The sequence below is a fragment of the Wyeomyia smithii genome, chromosome 1 (assembly GCF_029784165.1).
Source record: "Wyeomyia smithii strain HCP4-BCI-WySm-NY-G18 chromosome 1, ASM2978416v1, whole genome shotgun sequence".
NCBI lineage: Eukaryota > Metazoa > Arthropoda > Insecta > Diptera > Culicidae > Wyeomyia > Wyeomyia smithii.
Window position 1 is genome coordinate 198,835,647 of NC_073694.1, and position 27,593 is coordinate 198,863,239.

Below are 27,593 nucleotides of genomic sequence, written 5' to 3' on the forward strand. Positions count from 1 at the left end.
CTCAGCTGCGTTTCTTCCGGTGGCTTCTTCATTTGGCTCCAGTTCCGTTTCTAACACACGACCCTTCTGCCCAATTTTTTGAACAATTTATTTATTAAATGTACTTGAATTATTCTAAATTTGAATACATGTTATTTTTGTGAAACAGTACATTTACCAAAAAAAAACATTGAAAAACCCCTAAAAAATTATATTTGAAATGATCCGGTAATCGAATGCTACTTGAAAGTCTTCTACTAATACTGTTACCTGTAAAGTTAAACTAAGCTAGCTAGGGTTGTCTTATTGGCAGTTCATGTTCTTCACTGATTTAAAAATTCTTTCAATCCTATTGAATTAACCACTAGACTGAGCTGCTTTAAACAGGCTAGGTTTATTCATTGCACTAAAATAATCTAGTCGTCTATTCGCTAACAAAATATCATATGCTTATTATCAGAATCCAAAGGAATCATTTCACTCTAATGGTATAATATATATTTTACACATTTGCCTGCCGAAGCCAATAAAACTACCAACATCCTTACCATGTTACGTTTAAAGAGTACGATTTGTGTGGAGAAAGTGAAAAAAATGGAACAACAATCTTACCTTGTTCACCAGAAAACCTACAGTTTATTCGGAATTAGACGCAGTTTTGGCAGCATGTTCGGCTCGTTTTTCGCGAATCCATTCGTCGATTCGCTCCTTCAGCTCGACGTTCCGCTTGACCTGATCCATCGTCAGTGGGGAACGATTGAACGGATCCGACTGATCGGACAGCAGGTGCCGAGCGATGGTCGAACGGTCGACTGTGTTTCGTGAGCTGGGCAAAATCACCGGATCAGTCATCAGGGATGACATTATAGGATCGAGGAATTCCTCCGGTGGATCGATTAGTGCTTCCTCGTCGATCTTCTGCTGGGCTTCTAGTTGCTGAACTCTAGCGGAAAGTTCTTGAATTTCACCGATCAACTGACCACCACCGATGCGAGCTGAAAGGGTTAAGTTTTTTTGGAAACTATAATTGGAAAACGATATAAATAGTTTACTTACTGAGAACCTGCTCGGCGTACTCGAATAACTGTGGACTGTACGATCGGCCATCCTGTGAAACCGCCAGACAGAAAGCGTCACATTCCTGCAGGTTTACGTAAATTCTGCAGATTTCGAGCACCGTATTGGCAGGATCGAACTCAAATTCTCGCTTGTCTTTGACCTTGAAATTTCCCTTTTTGGGACCGGTCAAGTTTAAAAGGAAATAATTCAGCATGGCCGCTACACGATCGACCATGGACGAGTGGCAGAAAATACTCTTCGTTTCCGATGTCAGTAGTTGTAGGATGTTGATCGTATCTCGACCAAGAATATTGTCAAATCGAGCCAACATTCCTAGATGTCGCAGGTTGGCCACGTTTTGCTGCCGTTCAGCGGCTGGCAGGTTGGTCCATTCACCAGAATCCTGAGCTGCTTGCGACTGCCGGATCTGCTGCAAATTGCTGAGCGATTCGTCAAGTAGAAAGATAGCATCATTGATCAACAAGTTAATGAAGCGTAGGAAAATTGGCGGATCTTCCGCTTCAATGTTGCGGATGGCTTCCTGTTCCAAATTGCGGAAGCACTGCTTCTGCTCGTCCATTTTCCAGAGGTAATCCATTATGGCGTACATTGGCCGCCGATAGTTGAATTTTTGCTCAAACTGCACACTCTGTCCAGTCATTTCTATACTGACGAAAACTTGCAGTAGGTTCGGAATAATTTCTAAGCGGTGTGGATGGTTGGAAAACAGTGCGGCACTGAAGCTAAACCCACCGGACTCGGATTCTTTGGGTAGGAGGCTTTCCAACCCTTCCGCTAGCCGAGCACGCAAGTGAGGATTTCGAATCCGCTGTGAGCAGCCCATAAAAACCAGCGTCATCGTAAAAATATTATTCTGCGCTTCGACATCCACACGAAGCGGTTGACTATCGAAGTGACGCGAAAACTGCAGATAGCCCACTATGTTTTCCATGATGTACTCCGGAACGCATCTAAGGAAATGGTAAATTATAAATAAAATAACCTTCTTAACTGATTGACGCACTTACTTCAAAACCTTAGATATTCCGTTTGAAAGAGGCAGTTTCACGTCTTCGACGGTTTGCGGCGCGAAGCCCTTCGACTTGTCCAGCGCATCAATCCGGTCGGCTTCGCGAGAAGCCAGCTGCGTCAACCAGATAGCAGAAGCTTCGTAGAATTGCAGCAGCAATTGATCGGTTGTAGGTTCGCGAAGTAAATTCTGCAAGCACAAAAACTGTTGCGTCTGACTGGACAACATTTGCATAATGTTATTGGCGACATCCGCTCCGCCACCAGCAAGGCCACCACCGGCCAAAGTGTCCTGGTATGCACCCTGTAATCGATGGAGTTCTCGATTCATGCGGAAAAATTTCTCGATGCAAACACGAAACCCAAGATCGATCGCTTTGTGGGTCATAAAAAAGCATTCCGTCACAAAGTTGTACTTGTCTGCCTCGAGACGAACTTCATTCTCATCCACTGGTAGCAGACAGGTTTCTTTTTCGGTGTCCTGCATGTGCACACCCTTCGCTTCTTTGTCCTGCTGTTTGACGGCGCAGTAGGTCGGATCCACAATCAGCACCTTTAGCTGAGGCTTCAGAAGCGGCTGGCACAAACGAAGCAAAACTCCGGCCAGATTGACACTGAACGAGTCCGGAGCCGTGGACATATTGCCGAAAATACTCTGCGCTTGGTGAGTATTCCAGATTTGGCCACGCGGTACATTGGCATGCAAACATTTTCCAATCCAATCTAAAATTTTGCTTCGCACATCGCCCCCGAGAAGCAAGAAACCCTTGATGAAACGATGCATCAATTCCAGATGCAACTTGGTGTAGTTCCACAATGACGCCGATAGACTATCGTAAGCCGATCGATTCGTAGTCAGTGGATTGTCAAAAAACTCGTACGGTCCGTTCTGATTCCGGGGCATGATCGAAAGGGACAGCAGTTGTCCCAACAAAGACTCGGAATATTTGATACCTGGAACAAACAACCATCAATGAGAAAGCTAACTTTTATTACAAGTAACACAAACCATCCGCTCCCTCCGGTGGAGTTGTAAAGTCCAACAGCACATGGGCCAACCGAGGATTACTTTTATCAGTAATAAACACCTCCAGAAACGGTACGATCCAGCGTTCCATACTAATCAGTGAAGCGGTCCTTAACGAACGCATCACCTCCGTAAACATAGGCGCAAATATTGTCCTCAGCACCACGAATCCTTCCTGCTCACTCTCGGAATCGGCAAAAATCTCCTTTACAGTCTCGGAAACAAACTGCGCCTTCACCGGTTGGTCGTCATCCGTAAGTTTAAAAATGTCGAGTAGCTGATTGGACAAATTCTGTCCCTCGAATAGCTCCGGTTGCTTCAGCGAGGTACACGCATTCCGTAGAATCAACGCTTGCATCTTCTGGCGAGTCTCAATAACGACACAGTCGTTTGGATCGGAAGCTTGCTCATTGCGCAGGAAACATCCGAACAGGTAGAGCATTACCTTGGTCTGAGACACAGTTTCCGTTTCAGCATTCGTCACATTGCTAGGTATCAGATATTCCGACGGATTGAACAGAATTATCCGTTCGAAAAGAGCCTGCTCAAGCAGATCCAGAGTAAGCAGACACTCGCCGTCAGGGCACTGGGCAGCCACCTCCTCCATGTACACTAATTGCGGCCGTGCACGGCCGGTTTGGCCTTTCGGTGCACTTTTTTGCAGTGTGATTAAAAACACCTTCTCGATCAGGGCATTTATTTTTAAATCCAGCGGATTTGCCTGATGCTGCTGCAAGCCCTCCATTGTTTTGACGGAATGATAAGCTGTTTTCGACGATGGTGTAATTTTTTTACGCTTACACAAAAATACAACCCGTTTACGTTGCACAGTAATAAACTAATTAGTCGAAAACATAGCGTTTACTGGAGCCTGTTTCAAATTAAACCCCGATTTTCGAATGGGTGGTCGATCAAGAGGAAAATTGCAATTAAATAAATGAGTTGGAAAATTTTCCTAAACGTCACTGCAGGCTGTGGGCTGTTTGACAGCTGATAAGGAAAAATACACATTAATTGAGGCAGTTCCATTTTTCAGGGTAAACATAGTATTGGACAGAGCTACCATCTTTTTGCTCAGAAAACGCAGCTTTTTGAAATGATATATGGAAACCGGTAAAATTAAACAACCTAGTTGAAGTCATAAACCATAATTTTTCGAAAATAAAATCAGCCGTGATGGCTTAGTTAAAAAACAAAACTCACGAGTTAACACTCCCGGCAAAGTTGACCAATAATCGAAAGTTTCAGAATATAAACGTCCAAAAATATCAACTTTTCAATAGCTACTACTTTGTTCAATATTGTATGCATGCGTGAAAAAGGTAAGCTATGAAGAAAAACAAATTCAATGAATACCTTTCCACAGTAATAAAAAAACGGTGGAATGTGTTCCAATTTTCAATGTTAGGTACCCGAAAAAAAATTACGATGTATTTTGCGGTGAGAACAATAAACGGACAATGTTTTTTTTGTAACTATGAAAACACGGTATTTTTACTGTAACCTGGCAAACGATTGTTGTCATTACCATGTTTTAACAACGTTTTTTTGTTGTTGAATCTACCACCGACAATAATTTTACCATAAAAAACATTGTCAGTGACTCCTAAATGTATGGGAAAAATGCCTGTAAAAGGGTTGTTAAGATACATAACGACCTCCCTTTTTCATGGTAAAAATGGCAGAAACGATGTTTTTCATTGTTCTGGACAATGATATTTGATGTAAAATTGATGTATTTACAATGAAAAACATAGTTAAATTATGGCATAACTATGTACAATTACAGCAACTTTTAATATTTTTTTAATGTTATTATTTTTCGGGTATGGAGATAATAATAATGATAAAACAGTTTTCCGAAGAAAACACAGAGTTACTTATTGTTACTCAACTTTTGTATTAAAAAAATAACAGTATATACCAAAAAAGTAAAAATGCCTCAAAAATCGTTATCAGAAATCAATATAGTTGAAAAAAAAAAAATAAACAAAGAAGTCAAAGAAGTGGAAAAGTTAAAAATTTAAAATACATTTAAAGGAAATGAACAACGACGAAAAAGATCAAAAAATGTCGTAAGGCTGAAGAAGGATAAAAATGCTAAAAAGGAGAACGTATTTCCGAAAATAAAGATTTACAATGTCAAAAAACGTCACAAAAGCCCAGAAAGTTTAACATATCGAAGAGGGATGAAATTGACAAAAAAATATAAAGTTAAGAAAAATATAAAAACGAACGCTTTAAAGGACACACCTCTAATTGGAGTTCGCTAAACAACTTTAACATCGAAAGATCTTTTACCCAGAAGTTCATTTAGATTTATTTTTTCACAATACTAATAAAGATTCAGCTAGAAAGAAATTTTCATCTCTTGATAAAAAGAGAGAGTATATAGAGTATACACTAGGTTTTTTTATGGGAGGCCTACGACGTGCCGCCTAAATAAAATCACCGACTGCTATTAAATTCCGAGTTAGGTACACTGCATTATCTGGCGATCCAATAATATAGAATTATTAACAAAAATAAAAAGATTTGATCCTCTATAATTCGAACAAAAAGACCATTTCAGCATTCAGAAATCACATTTACTATATAAATATACCATCGCGAGAAAAACTCACATTCACAATGCGTAGCCGTAGTGGCCTAACCAAAACTCCTAGTCTAAATCAAAACTTCCGCCTCCGTCAGTGGCCAAACCCGGCAGACGGCTCTACTTTTTACCAATCCGATCGGCACTGGACCGTAATTTCTCGAGTCAGAGCTGTTGTGCACGTTGTCACCTTCGATCCAAAGGTGACCTCGCGGGACCGTTACGACGCTGGTACGCACTTCCGGGTGTTGCTGCTCTTCCGGTACTAGGATCGAATCGGTCACTTCACTTGCGTTTGAATCCATACCAATGGCATCAATGGAGCCGGACACGGCGTCCACCTTTTGGCGTAATTTTTCCGCTGAATGGTTCACTGTCAAAACGGATGTGTAAATTGTATAATTGTTGGACAGTGGATTTAGATTGAAGGAAGCCTTGGTCATGATACGATCGCCCGGCATTCCGACTATCCGCTTGCATACGTGCTGTAATGGGTTCGTAGGACTGCGTGCGATTATGATGTCTCCCCGCTGCAGGTTGTTCAAACGGGGACTGAGCCGATCGGTAATCAGAACATTGTTGGTGTGCAGTGTTGGTTCCATTGATGGTCCAACACACTGGAAGCAGGAATGTTATGGATTCGTAAAAGACAAATCTACTATTCGGAATGACCTACCACAACAAAGTCGCCCAGGTACTCGAAGGTACAGTGAGTTATACAACCGTACTGAATCACATAGCCGCAAAAACCGACGATTTTAGACAGTGTTTTAAGCATGTTTCAAAACTGTGTATCTCAAAGATCAAACTCACTGGCTGGTCATTTTTTCCAGATAAAATTCACGGTTTTTGTCCTATTTAACTATTGAAACAGCTGGGGTATGTTTTTATCTCATTGAACGTAAATAAAAGAAAGAACATCAAAATGTTACGTAACAAAATTTATCTGAGAGAACGTCAAACACGCTTGTAGGAAGTAAAACAAAAATGAGTAATTATTTACTATTCGGCTGGAAGGAGACAGGAGAGCAAGATCGCGCGAAATGACCTATGGTCGAATATCGACCATTTTTGATTTGTATGAAACTTTGCACACGTATTTGGCTTAGCAAACTGAGCATTTTTCACAGATGGAGAGATTTTTTACACCCATGAGTTACATTCAAAAAGAGCGTATGCCTTTTGGCATAGGTTTTATTCGAAGGATTGTAGCCCAGAAACCATTGGTTGTATAGAAAAACTGTCTAAGAATGAGTTGTAGGGAATTAAAAATGCACCATAAAAAATATACACTGTACAAAAAAAATTTTATTTGACCAAAAAATTAAAAATGAACATTAAATTTCAAATTAAAAATAAAGAGTTGAATTTTTTTTTTATTTATTTTTTAAGAAACTTGACGTTAATACGCAATTTTTTTAAAAAAGTCCAGGATGGAGAAATGAAAAATAATTTTTTTATGGTAGAATAATTTTTTTATAAAAAATCTAATTTAAACCTTTTTAAAAATATTTGTATTCTGATGAATTTAAAAGATGCAGAGAGTCATTTTGAATCGAAAAGCTCTTGGTAGTAAACATTTTAAAGGCATTGGTTTTCGTATTATTTTGAATTTAAGCTCAATAAATTATTAATATTCCGGAAAATACACGTTTTTTTTTTAATTTGTCCATAGTTCTCCAGCAAAAACCATACGTTCATTGGAATGCTTGATCAAAAATATACAATTCATTCTTTGACAACAAAACGATTGTATAAATAACTCAAGCGCTAAACCCTAGCCTACCTACACGTTCCCTCTTGCCGAATGTTTTATAAAAAAGTAGGAGGGTGGTATTCAAGACACGACCGCATGACGTTGACTACCGTATTCTTATAAAAAAAAATATTCCATTGAAGCAAATAGTAGAGGGAATTGCAACGCTTCATCTACAAAACTTCTGAAACAAAATTTCGAGGCATCAAAAGGTACCAGTTGCCGATTATTCTCGTTTACTGGTTAGTCCGTCCAGAATTCCAGCCATTTTAGTATTTTGCAGTAGCCATTTATTACTAACAGCCACCAGCATAACGGGTGAAACCGGCACGAAATGACCGGTACTATTTTGTCTTTCCTCCTTTCAGCTGCTAACACCCAGCGCTGTCGTGAAATTAACATCAACACAAACATGCATTTTTGCAAGGTTTTTTCCGCTAGCAGCACCATTTTGTAAAACAGAAAATTCAACTAACCGCTTCTATTATAAAACTGCGAGGCACCAAAAGGTACCAGTTGCCGATTATTCTCGTTTACTGGTAGTCCGTCCAGAATTCCAGCCATTTTAGTATTTTGCAGTAGCTATTTATTACTAACAGCCACCAGCATAACAGGTGAAACCGGCACGAGATGACCGGTACTATTTTGTTTTTCCTCCTTTTAGCTGCTAACACCGAGCGTCCGTATGTATCCGGTACGGTTTAATAATGAAACTGATGGGGTGAAATGTTCGAACGATACGTTTTATACAAAGGCTTCGTCAGATAATTAGAAAAAAGGAGGGGCTACATAGATGATGGAATGGTAGAGAAAAATGTTTCTTGAAAGCTGCGCCGGCCGCTGTCGTAATATTAACACCAACACAAACATGCATTTTTGCAAGGTTTTTTCCGCTAGCAGCAGCATTTGGTAAAACAGAAAATTCAATTAGCCGCTTCTGTACCAAAATTTCGAGGCACCAAAAGGTGTCAGTTGCCGATTATAGTTTCCTGGTTAGTCCGTCCAGAATTCCAGCCATTTTAGTGTTTTGCAGTAGCCATTTACTACTAAAGCCACCAGCATAACGGGTGAAACCGGCACGAGATGAGCGGTACTCTTTTGTATTTCCTCCTTCCAGCTGCTATCACCTAGCGTCCGCATGTCACTGGTGCGGTTTTGGAATCAGAATGATGGGGCGCCGGCCGCTGTCGTAAAATTAACACCAACAAAATGATGCATATTTGCAAGGTTTTTTCCGCTAGTAGCAGCATAAACATCGGAAACAGAAAGTGACAACAACAATAACAACAAAGTCAGATCGATTGTATCCGTTAGTGTCGACTGTGCTTGGGAAGAGAGGTAGTGATTGGCTGCGCGGTATGATTTAGACAATCGATATTAATTACCAATTTTTCAATAGTGTATCTCAAACAATAGTTTGTTTTTGTTACATAAATTTAACCGTAAAAGAATTTCTGATCGATTGATGCCAAAACCTCGAAAACCTGATTATAGATGACTGCAAAATAAGCGCTCAAAACCTGACCACTTTTCTCTGGTTTTCCCTGGTTGAATTACTAGATTTTCAAATTCAGGGGCCTAACTTCGATATAGACGTTAGTCAACGTCAAAAATATGTTTGTCGTGTAACACTACCCGCTTGTTTACTAATAATAACTGTTTGTAAAGTACCCAACTAATAACTACTGAGTTACCTATAATATCTGTTTTCGTATATAAATACGATTGCACTACTCCAGATGTGTTAGTAACAGTTTGCATTTTGTGAAGATGAATAAAGTGAAAATGGAATACACCAAGCCCAAATGCTGTAAACCCTTTCCTGACCATCGGTGCTCATCAAGCTTACGCAAATTAAACGAAAACGTAATTGCAAAATTAAAAATACTGAACAGTCAAGCTCATTTTAATACGTCTTTATCAATTTGTGATTCGTGTAGTTATTGGAATAATAGTCAAGCCACCACTCATCCCTTCGTTGTTAACTATTCAGAATCTGGAACACTTGAGAATATCAGCTTCATCATAATATCGGAAGTACTCCAACATGATACTGTTGCGGTTCAGGTGTTCATTGCCAAATAATGAGTTTTTTGAAAACAACAATAGAGTTGAAAAAAGCGATATTAATGTCTGATGGAGCTGCTGTTCGACGTTATTACGCGCGTAGGTGGACGAGACGAGTTGTGGGATAATTTTTGAATACTTGTAAAATCATACAAAGTCTGTAGTTTCACGGGTTCTCAAATTTTCGATCACATTAAAAAAAGTCACGTGTTAACTTTACGATTTTACTAGCGAGAATAAAAATAAATGAATGCAGGAAGTGGAGTATTTAGTTTCTGTTATTTGGTTACATTTCTTTAAAACGGGCGAGTTGAATTTCGCTCCAAGAATGAATATTTCGCTCCAAGGGGTATTTGCATGGGACGTCCTCGAACATCCTTCCGGCCTTGAGGCGAAGTCTCAATTGGATGGCAGCAACACCAGCTTATGAATCGGTCGTTGATACTGCGTTTGTCCTCTGCACAGTGTTACGTTACGCACAACTCCATTACGATCAGGATGTACTCCAACCACACGAGCCAACTCCCAATAGGCTGGAGGAGAATTTTCATTTTTAACGAGCACCAAGTCACCAAGCTTCAAATTTTCCTGAATGGTCCTCCATTTGTTCCTCGGCTGAAGTGTGTTGATAAACTAAGTCTTCCATCTATTCCAGATTTCACTGACATAACTACGTAGTTTTTGGTACCGGCCCCGACGATTCACAGGAATATGCGACACATCAGGCTCTGGGACTAGATTCAACGGCTGTCCAATGATGAAATGGCATGGTGTTAAGGCGTCACAGCATTCGGTTGACAAAGAGGACAAAGAGGACGTGAGTTGAGGCATGCCTCAATTTGGACCAATATTATGGAAAGCTCTTCGTATGTCAACAGTTCCGTACCAATCACTACCCGCAAGTGTTTCTTCATGCTCTTGACGGCTGACTCCCACAATCCTCCCATGTGAGGAGCGTTGGGGGTAATGAATGTCCATTTGATTCCCAAACGACTCACGTATTGCTCAATCTTCGTGCTTGAAAGTACTGCCTGCAAACTTTCTTGTAGTTGGCGATCTGAACCAACAAAATTAGAGCCATTGTCTGACCATAGTTGGCTAGGCAGACCACGTCGACCGCTAAAACGTTTTAAAGCAGAAATGAAAGCGTTTGCTGTAAGATCAGTGACAGCTTCCACTTGCAACGCTTTTGTTGCCAGACACACAAAAACCGCAACGTGTCCCTTGACTGTTTTAGATGATCGCAGTGTACTCGAGCGAGTAGTAAGTGGTCCGGCGTAGTCCACTCCTACGTTCTCGAAGGTTCTTCCTTCACATATTCTCACTGCTGGTAAACTACCCATCATTTGTTTAGCTGTCTTGGCTTTCCAACGAATACATCGCACACAACTATTTATGGTGGATTTAACGGCTGTATGACAACTAAGCACCCAATAATGTTGGTTTATGGAAGCCATGACCAAAGTTGCACCAGCATGGAGATTTTGCAGATGCACTTCGCGAATCAATAGGACTGTATAACGGTGTAACTTTGGAAGATGACGTCTTTCATAGCATAAGTTTGAATTATCCAACCTGCCCAAAACTCGTAATGTACCCGAACCATCTAAAAAGAAGCAAATCGATTTGAGTTGAACGTTAACTGGTTCACAACCCTTGCGAATTCGTTTTATATCACAACTGAACAGTTCGTGTTGTGCATAGCGTGCAAGTTGGAGATCGCCTTTCTGAATTTCAGAAGGCGTCAAATTTCCCTGTAACTTTGATGTTGCCTTCAATTTTGATAACATGTTTAAATCAAATCGATTTACCGCTAAAACCTTTCTCATCAATATTATGGAGGAGTATCGTTCCATAAGATACTTTTCTACTTCGAAAGATGACACTGTTTTAGCAACTACAGCCATACACTTCACTTCTTGTTTTTCTTCACAAATGTCTTACTCAAGTAACGGGTAGACCTTTCCTATTTTCCACTCTTCTTCATTACTTTTAACCACTCTGGACCTAACCACCATAAAGCATGTCGCACTAAATCAGACGCTAACACACCACGCGAGGCGCAATCTGCGGGATTTTCCTTCGTTGATACATAATTCCACGCACCTCGTGGTAGCAGTTCCATGATTGTTGAGGTACGATTAGAAACGTATGTTTTCCATCTTCTTGGATGCGATGAGAGCCATTCGAGCACAATTCTAGAATCAGTTCAAGCGTAAACAGTAATTTCCAAATGCGCGATGGCTTCGCGAATGACCTTCAACAGTTCAACCAATAACACTGCAGCATTAAGTTCCAACCTTGGCAAAGAAACTTGTTGAATTGGTGCCATTTTGGTCTTGCTGGCCACCAATGAAACGCGTATTCTACCTTCACTGTCTACTGATCTGGCGTACACTACTGCCGCATACGCAGACTCTGACGCGTCAGAATAACCGTGTAACTGAATTCGTTTACCGTAATTCGCAATGCATCTTGGAATATTAATGTCTTCGATAAACGGTAAACTCAGTTTGATACTGTTTCACTCATCATCGACATTCACAGGAAGCGGATCATCCCACGATAGGTCCAAAAGCCATAACGATTGGTACAGAATTTTGATTCGAACGATAACTGGCGATAGCCAACCGAGAGGGTCAAACAATCGAGCGGTGTCTGACAAAATCTGACGCTTGGTGTTCTGCTTATGTATGTTGAGTTTTAACTTGTAGAAAAAGACATCTTTGGAAGGATCCCAGTGGATCCCGAGAGAAGGTCATCGACGTAGAAATTCTTTTCAATTCTTTCAGCTGCTGTAGGTAGTTTTGCATACCTGTCGCTGGCTGCCTGTCGTCATGATTCCATGGCTAAGTATGCTGCACAATTAGTACCGTACGTAACGGTTGAGAGTCTATAGTGTTGTACTGGTTTGTTGGGATTTGTTCTCCATACGATTCGCTGAAAATCTGTATCCTTCTTGTCCATCCTCACTTGACGATACATCTTTTCTGCATCTGCCGTAAATGCCACTGCGTAGCTACGGAACCGAGTCATAACTACAAAAAGATCTTCATTCAAGTTAGGACCAACCTGCAACCGTTCATTTAATGATATGCCTGTCGATGTTTTGCATGAGCCGTCAAATACGACACGTAATTTAGTCGTGGTGCTTGTTGATTTCAGGACGGCACGATGTGGCAAATAGAAACGTTTCTCAGGAGCGACGTTAACTTGCTCTAGCGGAACAAGTTCCATATGGCCGAGATTCAGGTACTCTAGCATAAACGAAAAATACTGTTCCTTGAACGGAGGATCTATTTCGAATTTTCTCTCCATCGCTTTTAATCGCTGTATAGCTGCCGGTAGTGACTTTACCAGTGGTGGTTTAGATTGATCGAATGGCAGACGAACCGAAAACCGTCCACTTTTATCACGCTAGTGTGTTGTTCGAAATGATTCTATCGCTGCTTTCTCGTCGTCGGTTAGAGGTTTCGGCTTACACAGTTCTTCGATTTCCCAAAATTGTCGCAACGTGCGATCAATATCAACGTTAACATGGAGACAGATCATGGCAGTTTGGCAATTTAGCGTATTTGCATAACCGACTTGGCCTGCGACGATCCAGCCAAAAGCAGAGTTCATTGCAATTGGAATTCCGAAGTTATCCTTTACTTTACCATCAGCTAAAATGGAAAGAAACACATCTATACCTAAAATTAGGTCGATCTTACTTGGTTTATCGAAGCCTGGATCAGCTAGCTGCAACGAATCCAAACACTTTAAACGGTTGATGTCGATTTTCTGCTGCGGTAAATTACGTGTGAGTTTAGACAGCACATACGCCTTTGTACTGATGACAGGATTGTAGTCAAATCGGGAAGCAATTGCCAAATCTACTGCTCCTCGTGTTGTTTCGGACGAACTACTCGAAACACCACTAATAAATATCTTCGCATTTTGTCGTTTCAGTCCCAATTCCGTTACACAGCTTTCGGTTATGAGTGAAGCTTGCGAACCACAATCTATCATAGCTCGCACTTCGTAAAATTGTTCGTCTTTTCCTTTTATCCGCACGACAGCTGTGGGCAAGGTGCCTACAATACAGGAACCAAAAGTCGTTCCGATGTTTGCCGAGCACGAAACTACTTGGTTATCCTTTTCTTCGTTTTCCACCGGTTGGTTTTCACTGGCTTGTTCGATTCCTGCGGACACAGCCAAGTATGATGCCGTTGTTTGCATTCGGGTGTCTTGCAAAGTGATTTCGACAGACAATCCTTTGCGAAATAATTTGGTCTTAGCAGTTAAAACAAAGTTTGGCTTGCTGAGCCAATGCCGCCGTTCGTTTATTGATGCTGTCTTGAATTCTGTACACTGATAAATTGTATGATTTCCAGCGCACATCGGGCATTGAAGCTTCTGGGTAACTCCAAAACATTTTAGTTCTTTTTTAAGCGGTGGTTATTTTCGTTCCTCCTTTATAATGTCTCGTTTGGTTTGATCGAAAAATTTGGCACCAAACACGGCACACGTTTCTAAAGCATAGCACTTTCTTTTGAGAAATTTTAGCATATCGTTGAAAGATGGGCTGTCAATATCAACAACGTTTTGTGCCCATTGGGATCGCAATCCATCGTCTAGTTTTCTGAGAATCAGATGTATTAGCCATGGGTCCCTTGACTCGTATTCTTCACCCATTGCTCGAAGCTGCCGCATTACCTCATCTGAGATTGATACGAGTTTCCGCAAATTAGCCAAATTTGCCACCTTGATCATCGGCTGATCGCAAAATTCCTGCACAAGGGCCGAACTGCTTTCTGTCGCCATTGAAAACAGGAAGACTATTCGAAGGAAGTTGCATATCTAGCGGTTCTAGATTTTTTCCACGAAACTGGACAGCTAACTCCTCGACGGACGTTGAAGCTGCAGCTTGTTGTGAAAGCAAAGCGCGTTGCGTCTCTAGTAGCACTCGGACGGCTTCACTGTTGTTGTCCGCACTTATAGCATCATCTACGAAAACTTGCTGTTCGTCTTTCAGCATCGATAAATATTGATTTTTTGTCGCATAGTACACCTGTTCGAAATCCGAGCGAACATTTAATGCTGACGCTAAATCGTCCGGTGGTAGCAATTCTTCTATTTCGGTTTGGTTTTTTTCGAACATTGCCTCTATATCTAGAAGTTTCTGTATTCGATCATGTATCTTGAATACCGGCGGATTTTGATCACATAATCGTTTCGCACCCGCGTACTCCCGTTTAAGCCTTTCGAAGGCGATATTTCTTCTGTTCAACATAACCTCCATAACCACGAGTTCGACGTAATCCGGAACCGAAGGACCAAATGTTCGACGTTATTACGCGCATAAGTGGACGAGACGAGTTGTAGGATAATTTTTGAATACTTGTAAAATTATACAAAGTCTGTAGTTTCACGGGTTCTCAAATTCTCGATCGCATTAAAAAAAGTCACGTGTTAACTTTACGATTTTACTAGCGAGAATAAAAATAAATGAATGCAGGAAGTGAGTATTTAGTTTCTGTTATGTTGGTTACATTTCTTTAAAACGGGCGAGTTGAATTTCGCTCCAAGAATGAATATTTCGCTTCAAGGGGTATTTGCATGGGACGTCCTCACAATATAAAAATAGAAAAAACTTTGCAAGTCTTCGCAAGTTCGAAACAAAATATAACGTCGATGCAGAGTGGCATTTTTTTGCGACTTCTCATGGTAAAGGCCCATGCGATGCAATTGGTGGCATATTAAAACGAATGGCAGGAAATGCAAGTTTAGCTAAAGAACATGAACATCCCATTACAAGCGCAAAAGAATTGTATGAATGTAATAAAAACACATCAAAAATGTCATTTAGTTGGGTATCATTTGAAGAATATGAATCAGGAGTAACAGAATGGAGCAATATTTTCAAAAAATCTATAATAATAGCTGCCACACAAAAGTATTACTCTTTTGTTCCGATTTCAGAAAATAAGATACAAACGAAGCTGTTTTCAAAAGATGACGAAACATTTACTTATGATGTATATAAAATATAAGGTGAAACTAGTTCTGTAAAGTATCTATGTCATAAAAAATATGTTCCTAAGATAATAAAACTCGAAAATAAATATTTGATTCATATATATATTTATATCACTTAGAACATTTAACTCTTTTCTTGAGAACCGTTCGCCCAATCGTTTTGTTGTCAAAGAATGAATTGTATATTTTTGATCAAGCACGTATGAACGTATGTTTTTGCTGGAGAACCATGGACAAATTAAGAAAAACGTGTATTTTCCTAAATAATTATAATTTTCGAGCTTAAATTAGAAATAACTCGAAAACCAATGCCTTTAGAATGCTTACTACCAAGAGCTTTTTGATTCAAAATGACTCTTTGCATCTTTTAAAATCATCAGAATACAAATATTGCTGAAAAATGCTTGAATTAGAATTTTCATAAAAAAATTAATCTACCATAAAAAAATTATTTGTCATTTCTCCATTCTGTACTTTTTAAAAAAATTGCGTATTAACGTCAAGTTTCTTTAAAAAATAAAAAAAATAAAAAAAAACTCAGCTCTTTTTTTTTAAATTGAAATTTAATGTTTATTTTCAATTTTTTTTGGTCAAAAAAATTTTTTTTTGTACAGTGTATATTTTTTATGGTGCATTTTTAATTCCCTACAGCTCATTCTCAGACAGTTCTATACAACCAACGGTTGTTGGGCTACGATGCTTCGAATAAACCTTTGTCAAAAGGCATACGCCCTTTTAGAATGTAACTCATGAGTGTAAAAAATCTCTCCACTTGTGAAAAATGCTCAGTTTGCTAAGCCAAATACGTGTGCAAAGTTTCATTCAAATCAAAAATGGTCGATTGAATTTTCGCATATTTCCAGGCGATTTGAAATGATTTTGCTCAGGAGCTGAATAAATTTCTTTAAAAAATATGTCCGTACTAGTCAGGGGGCAGAAGTGGCTGTCAGATTGCCTATTGAACCGGCGTACCCAACATCGCCTACTTTTGGCACCAACCGTTGGTGCTTTGACGTTTCCTCGCATGCGCAAGCAACAGTAGGGGAGAGTTGATAGCCGCGTTAGCAGCTAGATTTTCGAGTTTGTTTGTTAAGTTATTTTTTCGGGGTATTGAGCATATTATGTGATCTGATGAAAAATGCGCTTTTCATTTCATCCGTTCATTTTGCGTGCAGTCAAGGTTGAATTTAAACTCACAGGTGAATAATACAGCCGCAATTTTGCAAATAGTAAAGGTGTATTCTCATCTCACATGTGAATAATGCAGCTCGTACTGTGTAAAAAACTTACTAATAGTTTAATTTCCAAGATTCCCCACGATTGAACAAAAAAACGTCGGTGGTGCAGGATTATCTCCATCTGCAAATTATGAATGCTTACTTCTGGAAGCCAAACAAAAGCAGGAATCAGTGTTCTTGCCGCTTCTGCACATCTGATTGTATTTTCCGAGTTTGTAACTTGTAGAAAACATCGCTGAGTTCGATGTATCGAGTAGAATATTTAAATGCCAAAAGTGATCCATAATTGTGTATTTTGCAATGAGAGTAATATTTTTTTCCCATCCGATTTACACGCATCAACTGCAGTGAAACTAATTGTTGATCGAAAGTACACATCAAAACACAGAGATAGATAGTGAAGCATTCCTAGTTGATAATTTTTCCTATTTTCTATCCATTTTTGAACATTCAGACAACACGTTGACTGACCCATAATGGGTTGATTAGCTACTCACGGATTTCTGATTGTTATATATCAACTAAAAGAGTGTAATTTTCTAAGCAAAACATGATCTTTTAAAAATTCATATCATGTTCCTACGATTTTCAAATGAAGAATAAAAATCGCTCAAAATCGCTACAATAAGGTCATTTAAAAATCGAAGGACAATAATATAATTCTAAAAATCAAGTTTTGCTCAGGAAATTACGCTCTCTTAGCTCATATAAAAAATCAGAAATTCTTGAACAGTTAAACAATCCAATCGCTAAATTGAGTAATTTTCTCTCTTAGAAAAGTGTGACATTGCTTAACTTCATAGAATGACGTTAAAATTGTTTTCCGTGTATAGTCCAGATTGAAGCTAACATCTGGCAGCCCTGATCGCAAGATAAACATCCAGCAAAACGTTTACCAATCGTTACAAAACTGTAAACCACAGTGCGGTTAAAAAATTGTAGTAATTCAGTTCATTTTCGTTAATTACAATGTCAGACGAAGAAGAATTAGTGTTTGTGAAACGCCAGAAAACAATTCACTATGGATCGCTGGAAGATTCCGAACGGCAACGCCAGCTTAAGGACCCTGGTTCCGATTTGTACGGTAGCGGTGGTGCCAGTGGTTCCGGTGACATCGGTCAAGTGTACACTTCCAGCGAGTATTTCGACTTGGAGAACGAAGTGTCCAAAGATAAGGCTGCCTTGCTGGAGGAGTTTGAGAGGAAAAAGAAGGCGCGACAGATTCACGTTAGTACTGATGACACGGAAGTCAAAAAGAATTTGAGAGCCCTGAACGAGCCGATTTGCTATTTTGGAGAAGGTCCTGCCGAACGTCGTATTCGTCTCAAGGAGCTACTTTCGGCACTGGGTGAAAGTGCCATCCCGCAGAAGAGTGCCAAAGACGATGATAAGAAGCAGCTGCAAAAGGAGCAGGAGTCCACCTGGTATCATGAGGGGCCGGAGTCACTTAGAATCGCTAGAATTTGGTTGGCAAATTATTCGTTACCCCGAGCAAAGGCGAGGCTTGAGGAAGCGTCCGAGTTGTTGAAACTACCCAGTTCTACCAAGGCTGGGCGAATGGTTGAACTGCAAAAGCGGATACAATCGCTAGCCCCTCAGTGCAGTCAGGTTGGCGATGTTCGACCCATAACCAACTGTTGTTTCAATTCGGAATCAAATTTACTGTTGACATCAAGTCTCAGTTCAATGTGCAAGGTGTGGTCTGTTCCGGATTGTAATCTCGTGCAAACACTGAGAGGTCATCAGTTTTACGTGAGCGCCATCGCTTTTCGACCGGACGTATCATCCGATTCAAAGGGGGAAGTTGCTATGGCTTCCGGCTGCTATGACGGCACAGTTAAGCTGTGGTCATTTGATAGCGAGGAAGCTGTGGCCGATATCAATGGGCACGTACCACATCGAGTTTCCCGGTTGGCTTTCCATCCATCCGGGCGTTTTCTAGGAACCGCTTGTTACGATTCGTCCTGGCGACTTTGGGATTTGGAACAAAAGCAGGAAGTTTTACATCAGGAGGGACATGCCAAGGCGGTTCATTGTATTGCATTTCAGATCGACGGTAGCGTCTGTGTCACTGGAGGTCTAGACGCGTTTGGCCGAGTTTGGGATCTTAGAACAGGTCGCTGTATTATGTTTTTGGAAGGGCATCTTAGTGCCATATACGGGGTGGATTTCTCCCCCAATGGATATCATATTGTAACGGGATCGCAGGATAATTCTTGCAAAATATGGGACCTCAGACGACGCCATCCGGTGTACACTATTCCGGCGCATCGGAATTTGGTTTCGGATGTAAAGTACCAAAAAAATGGTGGCCACTTTTTGGTAACGGCCAGCTACGATAACACGGCTAAAATTTGGTCCAACAAAACCTGGCAACCGTTGAAGACCCTTTCTGGCCACGATAGTAAAATTATGAGTGTGGACATTTCACCGAACTCACAGCACATTGCCACCACTTCGTATGACCGCACGTTCAAACTGTGGAGCCCAGAATGATTGCAGTTCTAATAAACATTTGAATTGCAATGAAAGGATTTTGTTTTTTATAACGATGACCGAATTAAGAATAATAAATTAACATTGCTGAAAACTGGCTTCTGCCAAAATTTATTGTAAAACAATATCAACGTTTACCATAATATTGACGCTTTGCGTTTATAAATGCACTTTAGGTGAGGTAGTGTCCTCGATTTTCGATTACATTAGTGATTCACAGGTTCGCCTTCCTTTCGTCGTCAAAAACAAGCTCATCCCCATCGGGCACTGGACCGAAGAACCTATCAACCAAAGCAGGGCTCACTTCGCTTAATTTTGCAGGATTCCATTTGGGGGCCTGATCTTTGTCTATCAGCAGTGCTCGAACACCTTCCTTGAAGTCACTGTCAATTACGCTGTGAACAGCCATGCGGAATTCAAGCTTGAGACAGCTACGTAAATCTGCGTGGAGTCCCAAATCTAGTTGCTTTTTAGTGACCTTCAGTGACGTAGGGGACATCTTGGACAGCGTGTTCAATGTTTTTTGGGCCCATTCGCTACCTTCTTTTTCCAGGTTGGCAAAGATGTCCTCGACAGTGGCTGCATCAAAGCACTTGTCGATCTGCTTCAGATTCTTTTGTAGCACAAATTCTGAACTGTCTTTCACGTTGAATTTTTTAAGAACGTCCCCAACAGCCGTACTATTGCTTGTGGCTATTAGTGCCTTTTCAAGCTCTTCCAGATTTTCGCTCTTAACGAAGTGTGTCGCAATTCCAGCCCGAACTAAATCGATTCCTTTCAAGCGGAATCCTGTCAGTCCTAGATACAGTCCTAATTTCCCCTGCAACCGTGGTAAGAAGTAGCCGCCACCGACGTCCGGAAACAAACCGATGGCTGTCTCGGGCATGGCAAACATAGACCGCTCGGTAGCCACCCGATACTTACCATGCACGGATAAACCAACACCACCGCCCATTGTGATACCATCGACGATGGCGACGTAATCTGGACGGTAAGACGATATCAACTCATTCAGCCGATACTCTTCTCGGAAGAAACTTTTCGACGCTTCGACTGGTCCATTCTCAACTATAGTTCTCACGTCACCACCGGCGCAAAATGATTTCGGTCCAGCACCTTTGATGATGACCAGGTTTTTGCTATCCTTCCACTTTGTCATTGCGGCGTAAATTTGTCGTACCATGTCCAGGTTAATCGCATTCAATGCCTTCTGGCGGTTCAGGGTGATGACTCCCTTGTCCCGGCCCAACTCCTCGCAAATCACCGTTTGTTCCGCTTCCCGGGTGGACATGTTCCGAAATAGACGTGGCACTGCAGTTCTCTGCACCGAACGAAGCAACTGCGAACGTATAGGAAGTTGATTATTCTAATTATTCGACCTAAAGTGAACCCTACTTACCATACTTAAGCTGTTTTTATTGATAGGCTGCGAAATGTAATACGGCCGGAATTGACAGACTGAACAGTAATTTCGGTTATGCAATGTTGTTGTTCTTCTTCTTCTTCTCTCTCTGTTGCGTGACAGCCCTTTGGCTGTCACCTTCGACGTTCCACCTTTCACACGTCATATCTGGCACAGCATGAAATGCAATGTTGTTGATAACACGCGTCGACGGTGTTGCTATGTTGATGTTTTTCCTCACCCTGTTTTTTTGCTCTGTGCAGAGATGCCAGATATTTTTGAAAATTTAAATCAGCAACTGCTTGAGGAACCGGTAAAATCTAGCAATACTCAGAGGGAGAGATATGCGAAGAGAGTGTTGTGAGCCAAACGAACATGTCAAAATTCGAGCCATACGAACATAAAAGGTAACACATTGAAAGGTATTGCAATAAGGGTCGATAAAGAATATATTTATTTTTACACGTTTTTCATGTTTTATTGCTAAAACATGAATTGAGAATGCTTCAAAGTTGCTTCATCACAGTGATTTTTAACTGGTGGTTTACAAACCCTTTGTATAGTCTACAGAATAATGATGAAGGTATATAAAATAAACATAAACACAAAATTTAACACCTTCACGGTTTTTGTGATGCACTTTATTATTCCCCAGGACTTTCACCGTCACCATCAGTTATACGAGCCGAATAAAAAAGTTAGTGAACATTGCGCTCTGAGAAGAGATCTGGCACCTCTGATATGTGAAGCCTGGTGGCCAAATCAGCGGTTTTTTTCATCGCTTTTCTCTCCCTCTGAGGATCTCTAGTAAAATCTGCGCTTGAAATATGGACAAAATCTTTCAGTAGTTCGAAGAAATTGCAAAATCTGCGCACATTTTGAGAAAGTCTTCGAGAATAAAAGGGACTCTGATTAGAACCTGGTGAAAATATGAAAAGTTTCCAAATATCAGCAGATCAATCAAAATCTGCACACGGACTTGAAAGTCTGCATTTTTCAGGCAAATCTGCAGATCTGGTACGCCTGCTTGTGCAAATTCGCCCACCAAGAAATGTACCCACACTATAAAAAAATGTCACGATTACTTCAAGTGTTTTTACACTTGACTCAATTCGTCACATCACACTTCAAGTTGAAGTGATTTAGTGTTGATTTCTCGAAGATTAACACTTTCCAATGGAATGATCTTGCGTTGAAAACTGGTTAATGGAAATCACCATCATAATATAATGAATATCTCTTGTATTATCACCACTGTTTAAATCAATTGAATTACGGCTGCAATTCCAATTGACAAACGTCAAAACCATAAAGCGAAACAAAAATAGTGACGATGGCGAACAGTGCAAGTAGCACATTTACCCACAGATCAAAAATTTATTTGAGCGTAAGTTTTATTGAATCATTTAAATTAAAATTAATCGCTTGATGGAAAATCTTCCTTCATTATCCTCCCATTTTTCGCGATTCTTATGAATCTTCTATGGAACGTTCTACTTTTTTGTACTTTTTAAAGGCTTGTTTATTTTGCAATATCACCAACTTTTAATCACCGGATGGAACAATTAATAGATTAACTTCTAAGCAGAAGACAGAAAGTTTCAAGAAGCGCTTATTGAGCCGATTTGTTCAGTATTCAACTGATGTTGAATAAAAGTCAAATTTTTAAGTTGAAACAGAGCTCAAAAAGCCAACAATACAGTGATGGCATGAGGTTTTTCTACAAGTTTATTTAAACCTGAGCTGATTGCTTATTCAGCTAATATAACAACCTTAATGTTGTGGCAATCAGTTCCACCTGTAATCAGACATTATTCAGCTATTCTGAAATTATTAGCCATTTTATTCAGCCCAAATGTTTTTTGGGTAGTGTCATCGCCAGTAAATGATTATCGCCCAGCATAACATTGACTTCATGTGCTGCGAAACCTACAGGGTTTCCTTGTAAGAGATGCAGTCCTGCTCATATTTGCGCTCAGAATCGCATTATAAGTCGCATCCGCTTCCACCAGTTCGATCACTTCATAAAAATAATCTCTATTATTTAGTTTACCGTTTATCCAACTGGAGGTCCTAATAACTATCACTAGGACTCTTTTGGCAGCGAAGTCAGTAGACTTATAAATAACAAGGCTTATATTAGTAATTGCACTTTGTGTGGCCAAGCAATATACATTTTGCAACTTCTGAATCCCCAAAAACTGCTTTTCTCAGTTGCGAGCAATTTTCCACATCTTTCATTGCTTTACTATGTTCATTAGCCCAGCCAAAGATTGAAATTTCAGCCTGTTTTACCCATTTCTTCTGTTGTATTGATTATCTTGCCTGCTGTTTTGTGGCATTACCGCGCATTATGGTGGTGCAAGGGCTGAGATGGTTGCAGTGTTGCGAGAACACCAAAAATAAACATCGGAAGTGAGCCTGACTGCCAGTTTATCAGCGACGTTTTGATGATTTTTATTTAAATGCACAATAAATGACCGCTGGTGGGCGTTATGTTTCGTTTTTCGTATTTTTTGTTCGACTTTGCCGGTTAGATAAGCCGAAGGACAAATAACAATGACAGCTTCTTTTGAGCTTAAAGCAAAACTGGCAGTATGCGATGTGCTCGAAAACGGCGAAAATCATTCGAATCGAGCTGCACAATGCCACCCCTGCGTTTCCCGTTTTCGAACCCCTTTGTTCCGTTTTCCCCCCGAGAAAATCAGGTCAGTCAATAATTCTCAGTTAGTTTTATGAAATTAATAAGAATTGATTCTTTGATCAGGTGGACTTTACCATCTTTATCCAAAAACATCGCCCTTATTCAAATTCCTAAAATTTTAAACTGCGATGCTCATCGTTTTTTTTTTCATAAATTAGTCACAGAATCACGTTTGAATCACGCAAGGCAAAAACCTGAAGCAAACTTGGAATATATTAAATCTGGCCACTCTTCTCTTAGATAGGAACTTGTGAGTCATTAGTCGATGGTTAGAATCGACGAGCTTGAAATTGAAAACTTTCGGTACAAAAGCTTGTTCAGAAAAAAAGCTTTTTAATTGGAGCTTTCTAGGGTAATGGCAAAAATTTTAAAACAACGATAACCTTCAAGTTTGATTATTTCAGGATAAACGTGAGAAAACGTGTTATTGTTGTCAGAGCTGCGGAATGTCAATATCATACTACTGACATTTCGCAGAAATGATGCAACACCAGAATCAGCCAACTACGATGCATGGTTCATTACAAAAGAGTTTGCGATGTTTCGATGATTCTGTTAGCGTCAACTCTCACTCTCATTTTTTTCTTTCTCCATCATTCGGGTATGGCTGTACTGAGATTGAACCAGCAGAAATATCAAGTTCATTTTGACAGCATGATGTTATTAGGATAGCAAACATAAAATCAATGATTTTTCTTCAATTGATATGTATGATATTGATATATGGTCGGCGTGCGATCAGACTGAACTGAGCGCCGTTTTCTCAGATTGAGTTATTGACACTCAGTGGATATGAGTAGTAATAATCTATCTATTATAAAGTAACGAAATCGTTTGAGCATTTGATAACGATATTATAACAAAAATTCTCTGTAGCAGCTTGCCTACACAGCAATCGCGGCGGTAAATGTCTTTCGACGCTTGGTTCGGTTTGGCTGCACGCCGGCTAAAAGCATTGTCAATAAACAACTATTAAGACTCGAATACACACACGGCGTAATGACGCCTTCTCCATACAAATCATAAGGCGTAAACGCGCCTTCCGTTGGGACGCCTTTCAACCAGAACCTTCTAGCTTTGTCTTCTAGTGAAGAAGGTAGTCGTTCGCCGCCTTCAGCCGCGTACTTGACTGCCTTCCGTGTAGACGCATCGTGCCTTCCACGCGGTCTTGTGTCGCCTTCCTTTGGCGAAGGCGCTGGCACGCCGTGTTGTATCATTTTCCGCCTGCTGGTGATTCTAGAAGTGTGTTGCCTTATTTTTTCTTCCAACAAACATAAACAAACATGAATTAGGTGGCATGACGGCAAGAAGGTTAGCGCACGGCGGAGTTCGAGACGGCGTGATTGCTCCTTCCGTGTAGACCAGTGGAAGGTGGCAGATGCTAGAAGGCACATTAAAAGGTTTCAAGAAGGTACTGACAATTTTCGTCAGGAAGGCGTTGTCACGCCGTGTGTGTATTCGGGCCTTTTCTTCGTTTTGTAACTGAGCGTATTTAAGTTTGGTACATTTTGAATCTGTATGATCATTCATTCTTATTCTCAGTAGAGAATATGCTCTTTAACACCAATTGTAATAAACACAACACCAACTGTAATAAACAAATTCTATTAATTTTTTTCGAATGATCTCATATCTGAAAAATAATATTCCATTTTAGTTGCTCTTTGAGTTTATGAATTTGACTCTTGAATATCGTGCTTGTCGTAGCTTAAACCAAAAACAGTGTTAGTTCGCGGCAAAAAATGAATCGCGGGTGGCAAAACAGAAAACTTTAAACTATGTATGGGTATGTATATTTATATACAGATCCTGTTAAATTTTGGCACGGTTCAACTTTGAAACTGTTTAATTTCAATTTCAGTCATGTTTGGTTTTGTAACAAAATCTAGTTATACAAATATTAAATTAAAATCGATCATCCAAATTAATCTCATTTCAATGATCTTACCAATGGCAGAACAAACGCTAGCGTAGTTATCCCAATACAGCAAAGCAAATCAAATTTAAAAAATCCTGATAGCAACAAACTTCAAGCTGGCTCTGAAATAATCACGCTACTGAACCGATTTTTGATGTTCCAAAAATCACCTAGATTTGCATTGCAGTGATATTTCCGAGTAAACTCTGTACATTCACGACGGTTGACAATGGAAACCCGAAAATGGCAACAAAAGAGACAAGATATTGATTCACTTGTCGGATCTCCACGCTTACTGTGATGGTTACTGGCTATTCATTAGAGAAAAAAACGAGTGCGATGATATTTTCTTTCTCGTCATAGTCAACATTTTGCTTGGATTAATCGCAGCTCTGATTGTTGTTATTTATTCTTGTTATTTAGGTTTCTCTAATGTCTGATTTTTTCATTTTGGATGTTTTTGCCATATATGTCATTTTAGCATTTATGTGAAGGTTGATGGCACGATTACATTGGACGTAAGTTTGTTTCATTAACTCATGGGAACAATATACGTTAAATTTCGTTATTTGGAATGAGCAGATTGGCAGTGTGCTCCAGTAACAATATAATAATCAGGATTGATTTCACGATTCCTTCGTACTCGTAGTCGTAAAATAAACAGAAAAAAAGAACACGCCGAAATATTGAGTATTAACATATTGTCCCTATCTGCAAAAAGAACCATAAAGACAGCCGTAACTTAATTTATTGATTCGGAAAGCTTTACACAATGCAAGTAAAAATTGATATTTTCGCTTTTAGATGCAACAACCTTTCAACTTCGATGCAAAACATCGCCTTCAAATTCAAATGAAAGCTGATACTTGTACTTGAACAATTCCCATTTCATCGTAACGTCAGCTGATTTGGGATAATTTCGTCAATTTCACGCCGACTGCACTCCGTATGCACTTTAGCAAGACATTTTTACCTCTTTCTACCTCTTCTAATGTGATAAAAGCGGTGACAAATTTGGTTTGTTAAATCATGTTGCTGGAAACGATTTACTCCCTTACATATCTGCAATCGGTAGTGCGTTGATTTGCTGAACCTTGACAGGTCTCGGTTAATGTTATCGAAAGTAAAATGTTTTAGGCTGTCGGTTCCGACGGTTAGTTTCAGTCAGAGCGTTGCAAAGTGATGGCGGAACATCTTCTGCAAAGGTTTGCCGCCATGGCCAGCACTAGTACTGCAGGGCCGCCTTCCTCGACAGCTACGTTAAGTCAGCGTGTTCATCACGAACCATTCGGCAAGTATCCAGTGTACGGCCCCGGATCCGGTCCGGATATATATGACGACGGTGGAGAGTTCTGGCAAGGTGAAACTGGTGCAGGATTTTTTCCCGGAGGTGGACCTGCATTGCCACCACCACCACCACCGCCAGCTCCGCCTTTTCCCTATCGTGTTCCGTACGGAAAATTCGGCAAACCTCGCTTCAAGGGAGCATCGGTTGCAGTGCTTACCTTCATTGGATTTCTGTTCTTTCTCAGTGTACTGCAGAATTACATTCGTGATTACTCCACTACTAATACGCCTACGGTGAGTATATTGTGCAACCTCGTGTTTTCGGGTTAGCCAAACTCTTACCAATTGGTAAAGCTTTTCGATTCTAAAAAGGTGATCGTTGTTTCATCCGGAGCGACCAAAGAAAACCCACAGCAATATCCGTTTCTTCAGAAGGCCGACTTGGAGCTCAGCCAGGAGTCGGATGATGATGGTTACTCAAGCTACAAATTGAAAGCGCCTCAACATTCGCATAGCAAGCGTCCGAAGAATCACAAGCGACAGTCCCACAATTCTGTGAAGACAACATCGAAACAGCCTGCGTTCTCCGATTTGATCAGCGTAGGCGGGCAGGACAAGAGAAAATAGAAACGTGCCGCGTTGTGTGTTTATTAATATTTTATTAATATTATTTATCTAGATTAGAAATTGTTCAAATAATATGATCGATATAGTGTAGTACGTAGTGAAGTGAGTTTGTTTTTTATTGTTTGTAATAGAAATGTTTTGTAAACGGAAAGTAATGTTTTCGTGGTTTCACCATGCATGTGTTTGGTTTACGTGCCGAGATTCGGGGCAGACATTTTTGGCTATGGACAAAATTTGTGGCAAGGTGAAACTGTTTCACAAAGTTCGGTTTTTGACCGCCATTTTTCAATCAAACGCGACACTGCCATCTTTGTTGACAATTTTTCGTTCAATTTTCGAGCAAAACGAATAACAATCGAATCGAGGTTTCAAATTTGGATGTACTCA

The 27,593-nt window shown here is 40.2% G+C and overlaps 6 protein-coding genes across 6 annotated transcripts; 2 read left to right on the forward strand and 4 right to left on the reverse strand.

The window, feature by feature from the left end:
• Positions 1 to 354: 354 nt before the first annotated feature.
• Positions 355 to 4,089, reverse strand: LOC129721146 (ubiquitin conjugation factor E4 A). Its single transcript, XM_055673354.1, has 4 exons — positions 3,077 to 4,089; positions 2,067 to 3,021; positions 1,036 to 2,009; positions 355 to 974 (listed from the first exon to the last, which is right to left on the reverse strand). The coding sequence occupies exons 1-4, from the start codon at positions 3,837 to 3,839 to the stop codon at positions 616 to 618; spliced, it is 3,051 nt and encodes a 1,016-aa protein (XP_055529329.1). The 5' UTR covers positions 3,840 to 4,089; the 3' UTR covers positions 355 to 615.
• Positions 4,090 to 5,660: 1,571 nt separating this feature from the next.
• LOC129729428 (mitochondrial inner membrane protease subunit 1) lies at positions 5,661 to 6,610 on the reverse strand. Its single transcript, XM_055687988.1, has 2 exons — positions 6,367 to 6,610; positions 5,661 to 6,307 (listed from the first exon to the last, which is right to left on the reverse strand). The coding sequence occupies exons 1-2, from the start codon at positions 6,466 to 6,468 to the stop codon at positions 5,762 to 5,764; spliced, it is 648 nt and encodes a 215-aa protein (XP_055543963.1). The 5' UTR covers positions 6,469 to 6,610; the 3' UTR covers positions 5,661 to 5,761.
• A 5,738-nt stretch (positions 6,611 to 12,348) lies between these two features.
• LOC129717424 (uncharacterized) lies at positions 12,349 to 12,831 on the reverse strand. Its single transcript, XM_055667310.1, has one exon. It carries the CDS (start codon positions 12,829 to 12,831, stop codon positions 12,349 to 12,351), a length of 483 nt encoding a protein of 160 aa, XP_055523285.1.
• A 4,803-nt stretch (positions 12,832 to 17,634) lies between these two features.
• Positions 17,635 to 19,303, forward strand: LOC129717818 (U4/U6 small nuclear ribonucleoprotein Prp4). The gene has a single exon (XM_055668002.1). It carries the CDS (start codon positions 17,742 to 17,744, stop codon positions 19,266 to 19,268), a length of 1,527 nt encoding a protein of 508 aa, XP_055523977.1. The 5' UTR covers positions 17,635 to 17,741; the 3' UTR covers positions 19,269 to 19,303.
• A 43-nt stretch (positions 19,304 to 19,346) lies between these two features.
• LOC129717819 (3-hydroxyisobutyryl-CoA hydrolase, mitochondrial) lies at positions 19,347 to 20,855 on the reverse strand. Its single transcript, XM_055668003.1, has 2 exons — positions 20,668 to 20,855; positions 19,347 to 20,607 (listed from the first exon to the last, which is right to left on the reverse strand). Exons 1-2 carry the CDS (start codon positions 20,668 to 20,670, stop codon positions 19,483 to 19,485), a joined length of 1,128 nt encoding a protein of 375 aa, XP_055523978.1. The 5' UTR covers positions 20,671 to 20,855; the 3' UTR covers positions 19,347 to 19,482.
• A 5,619-nt stretch (positions 20,856 to 26,474) lies between these two features.
• On the forward strand, positions 26,475 to 27,206 carry LOC129717425 (uncharacterized). The gene is made up of 2 exons (XM_055667312.1): positions 26,475 to 26,873; positions 26,952 to 27,206. The coding sequence occupies exons 1-2, from the start codon at positions 26,475 to 26,477 to the stop codon at positions 27,204 to 27,206; spliced, it is 654 nt and encodes a 217-aa protein (XP_055523287.1).
• The last annotated feature ends 387 nt before the right edge of the window (positions 27,207 to 27,593 follow it).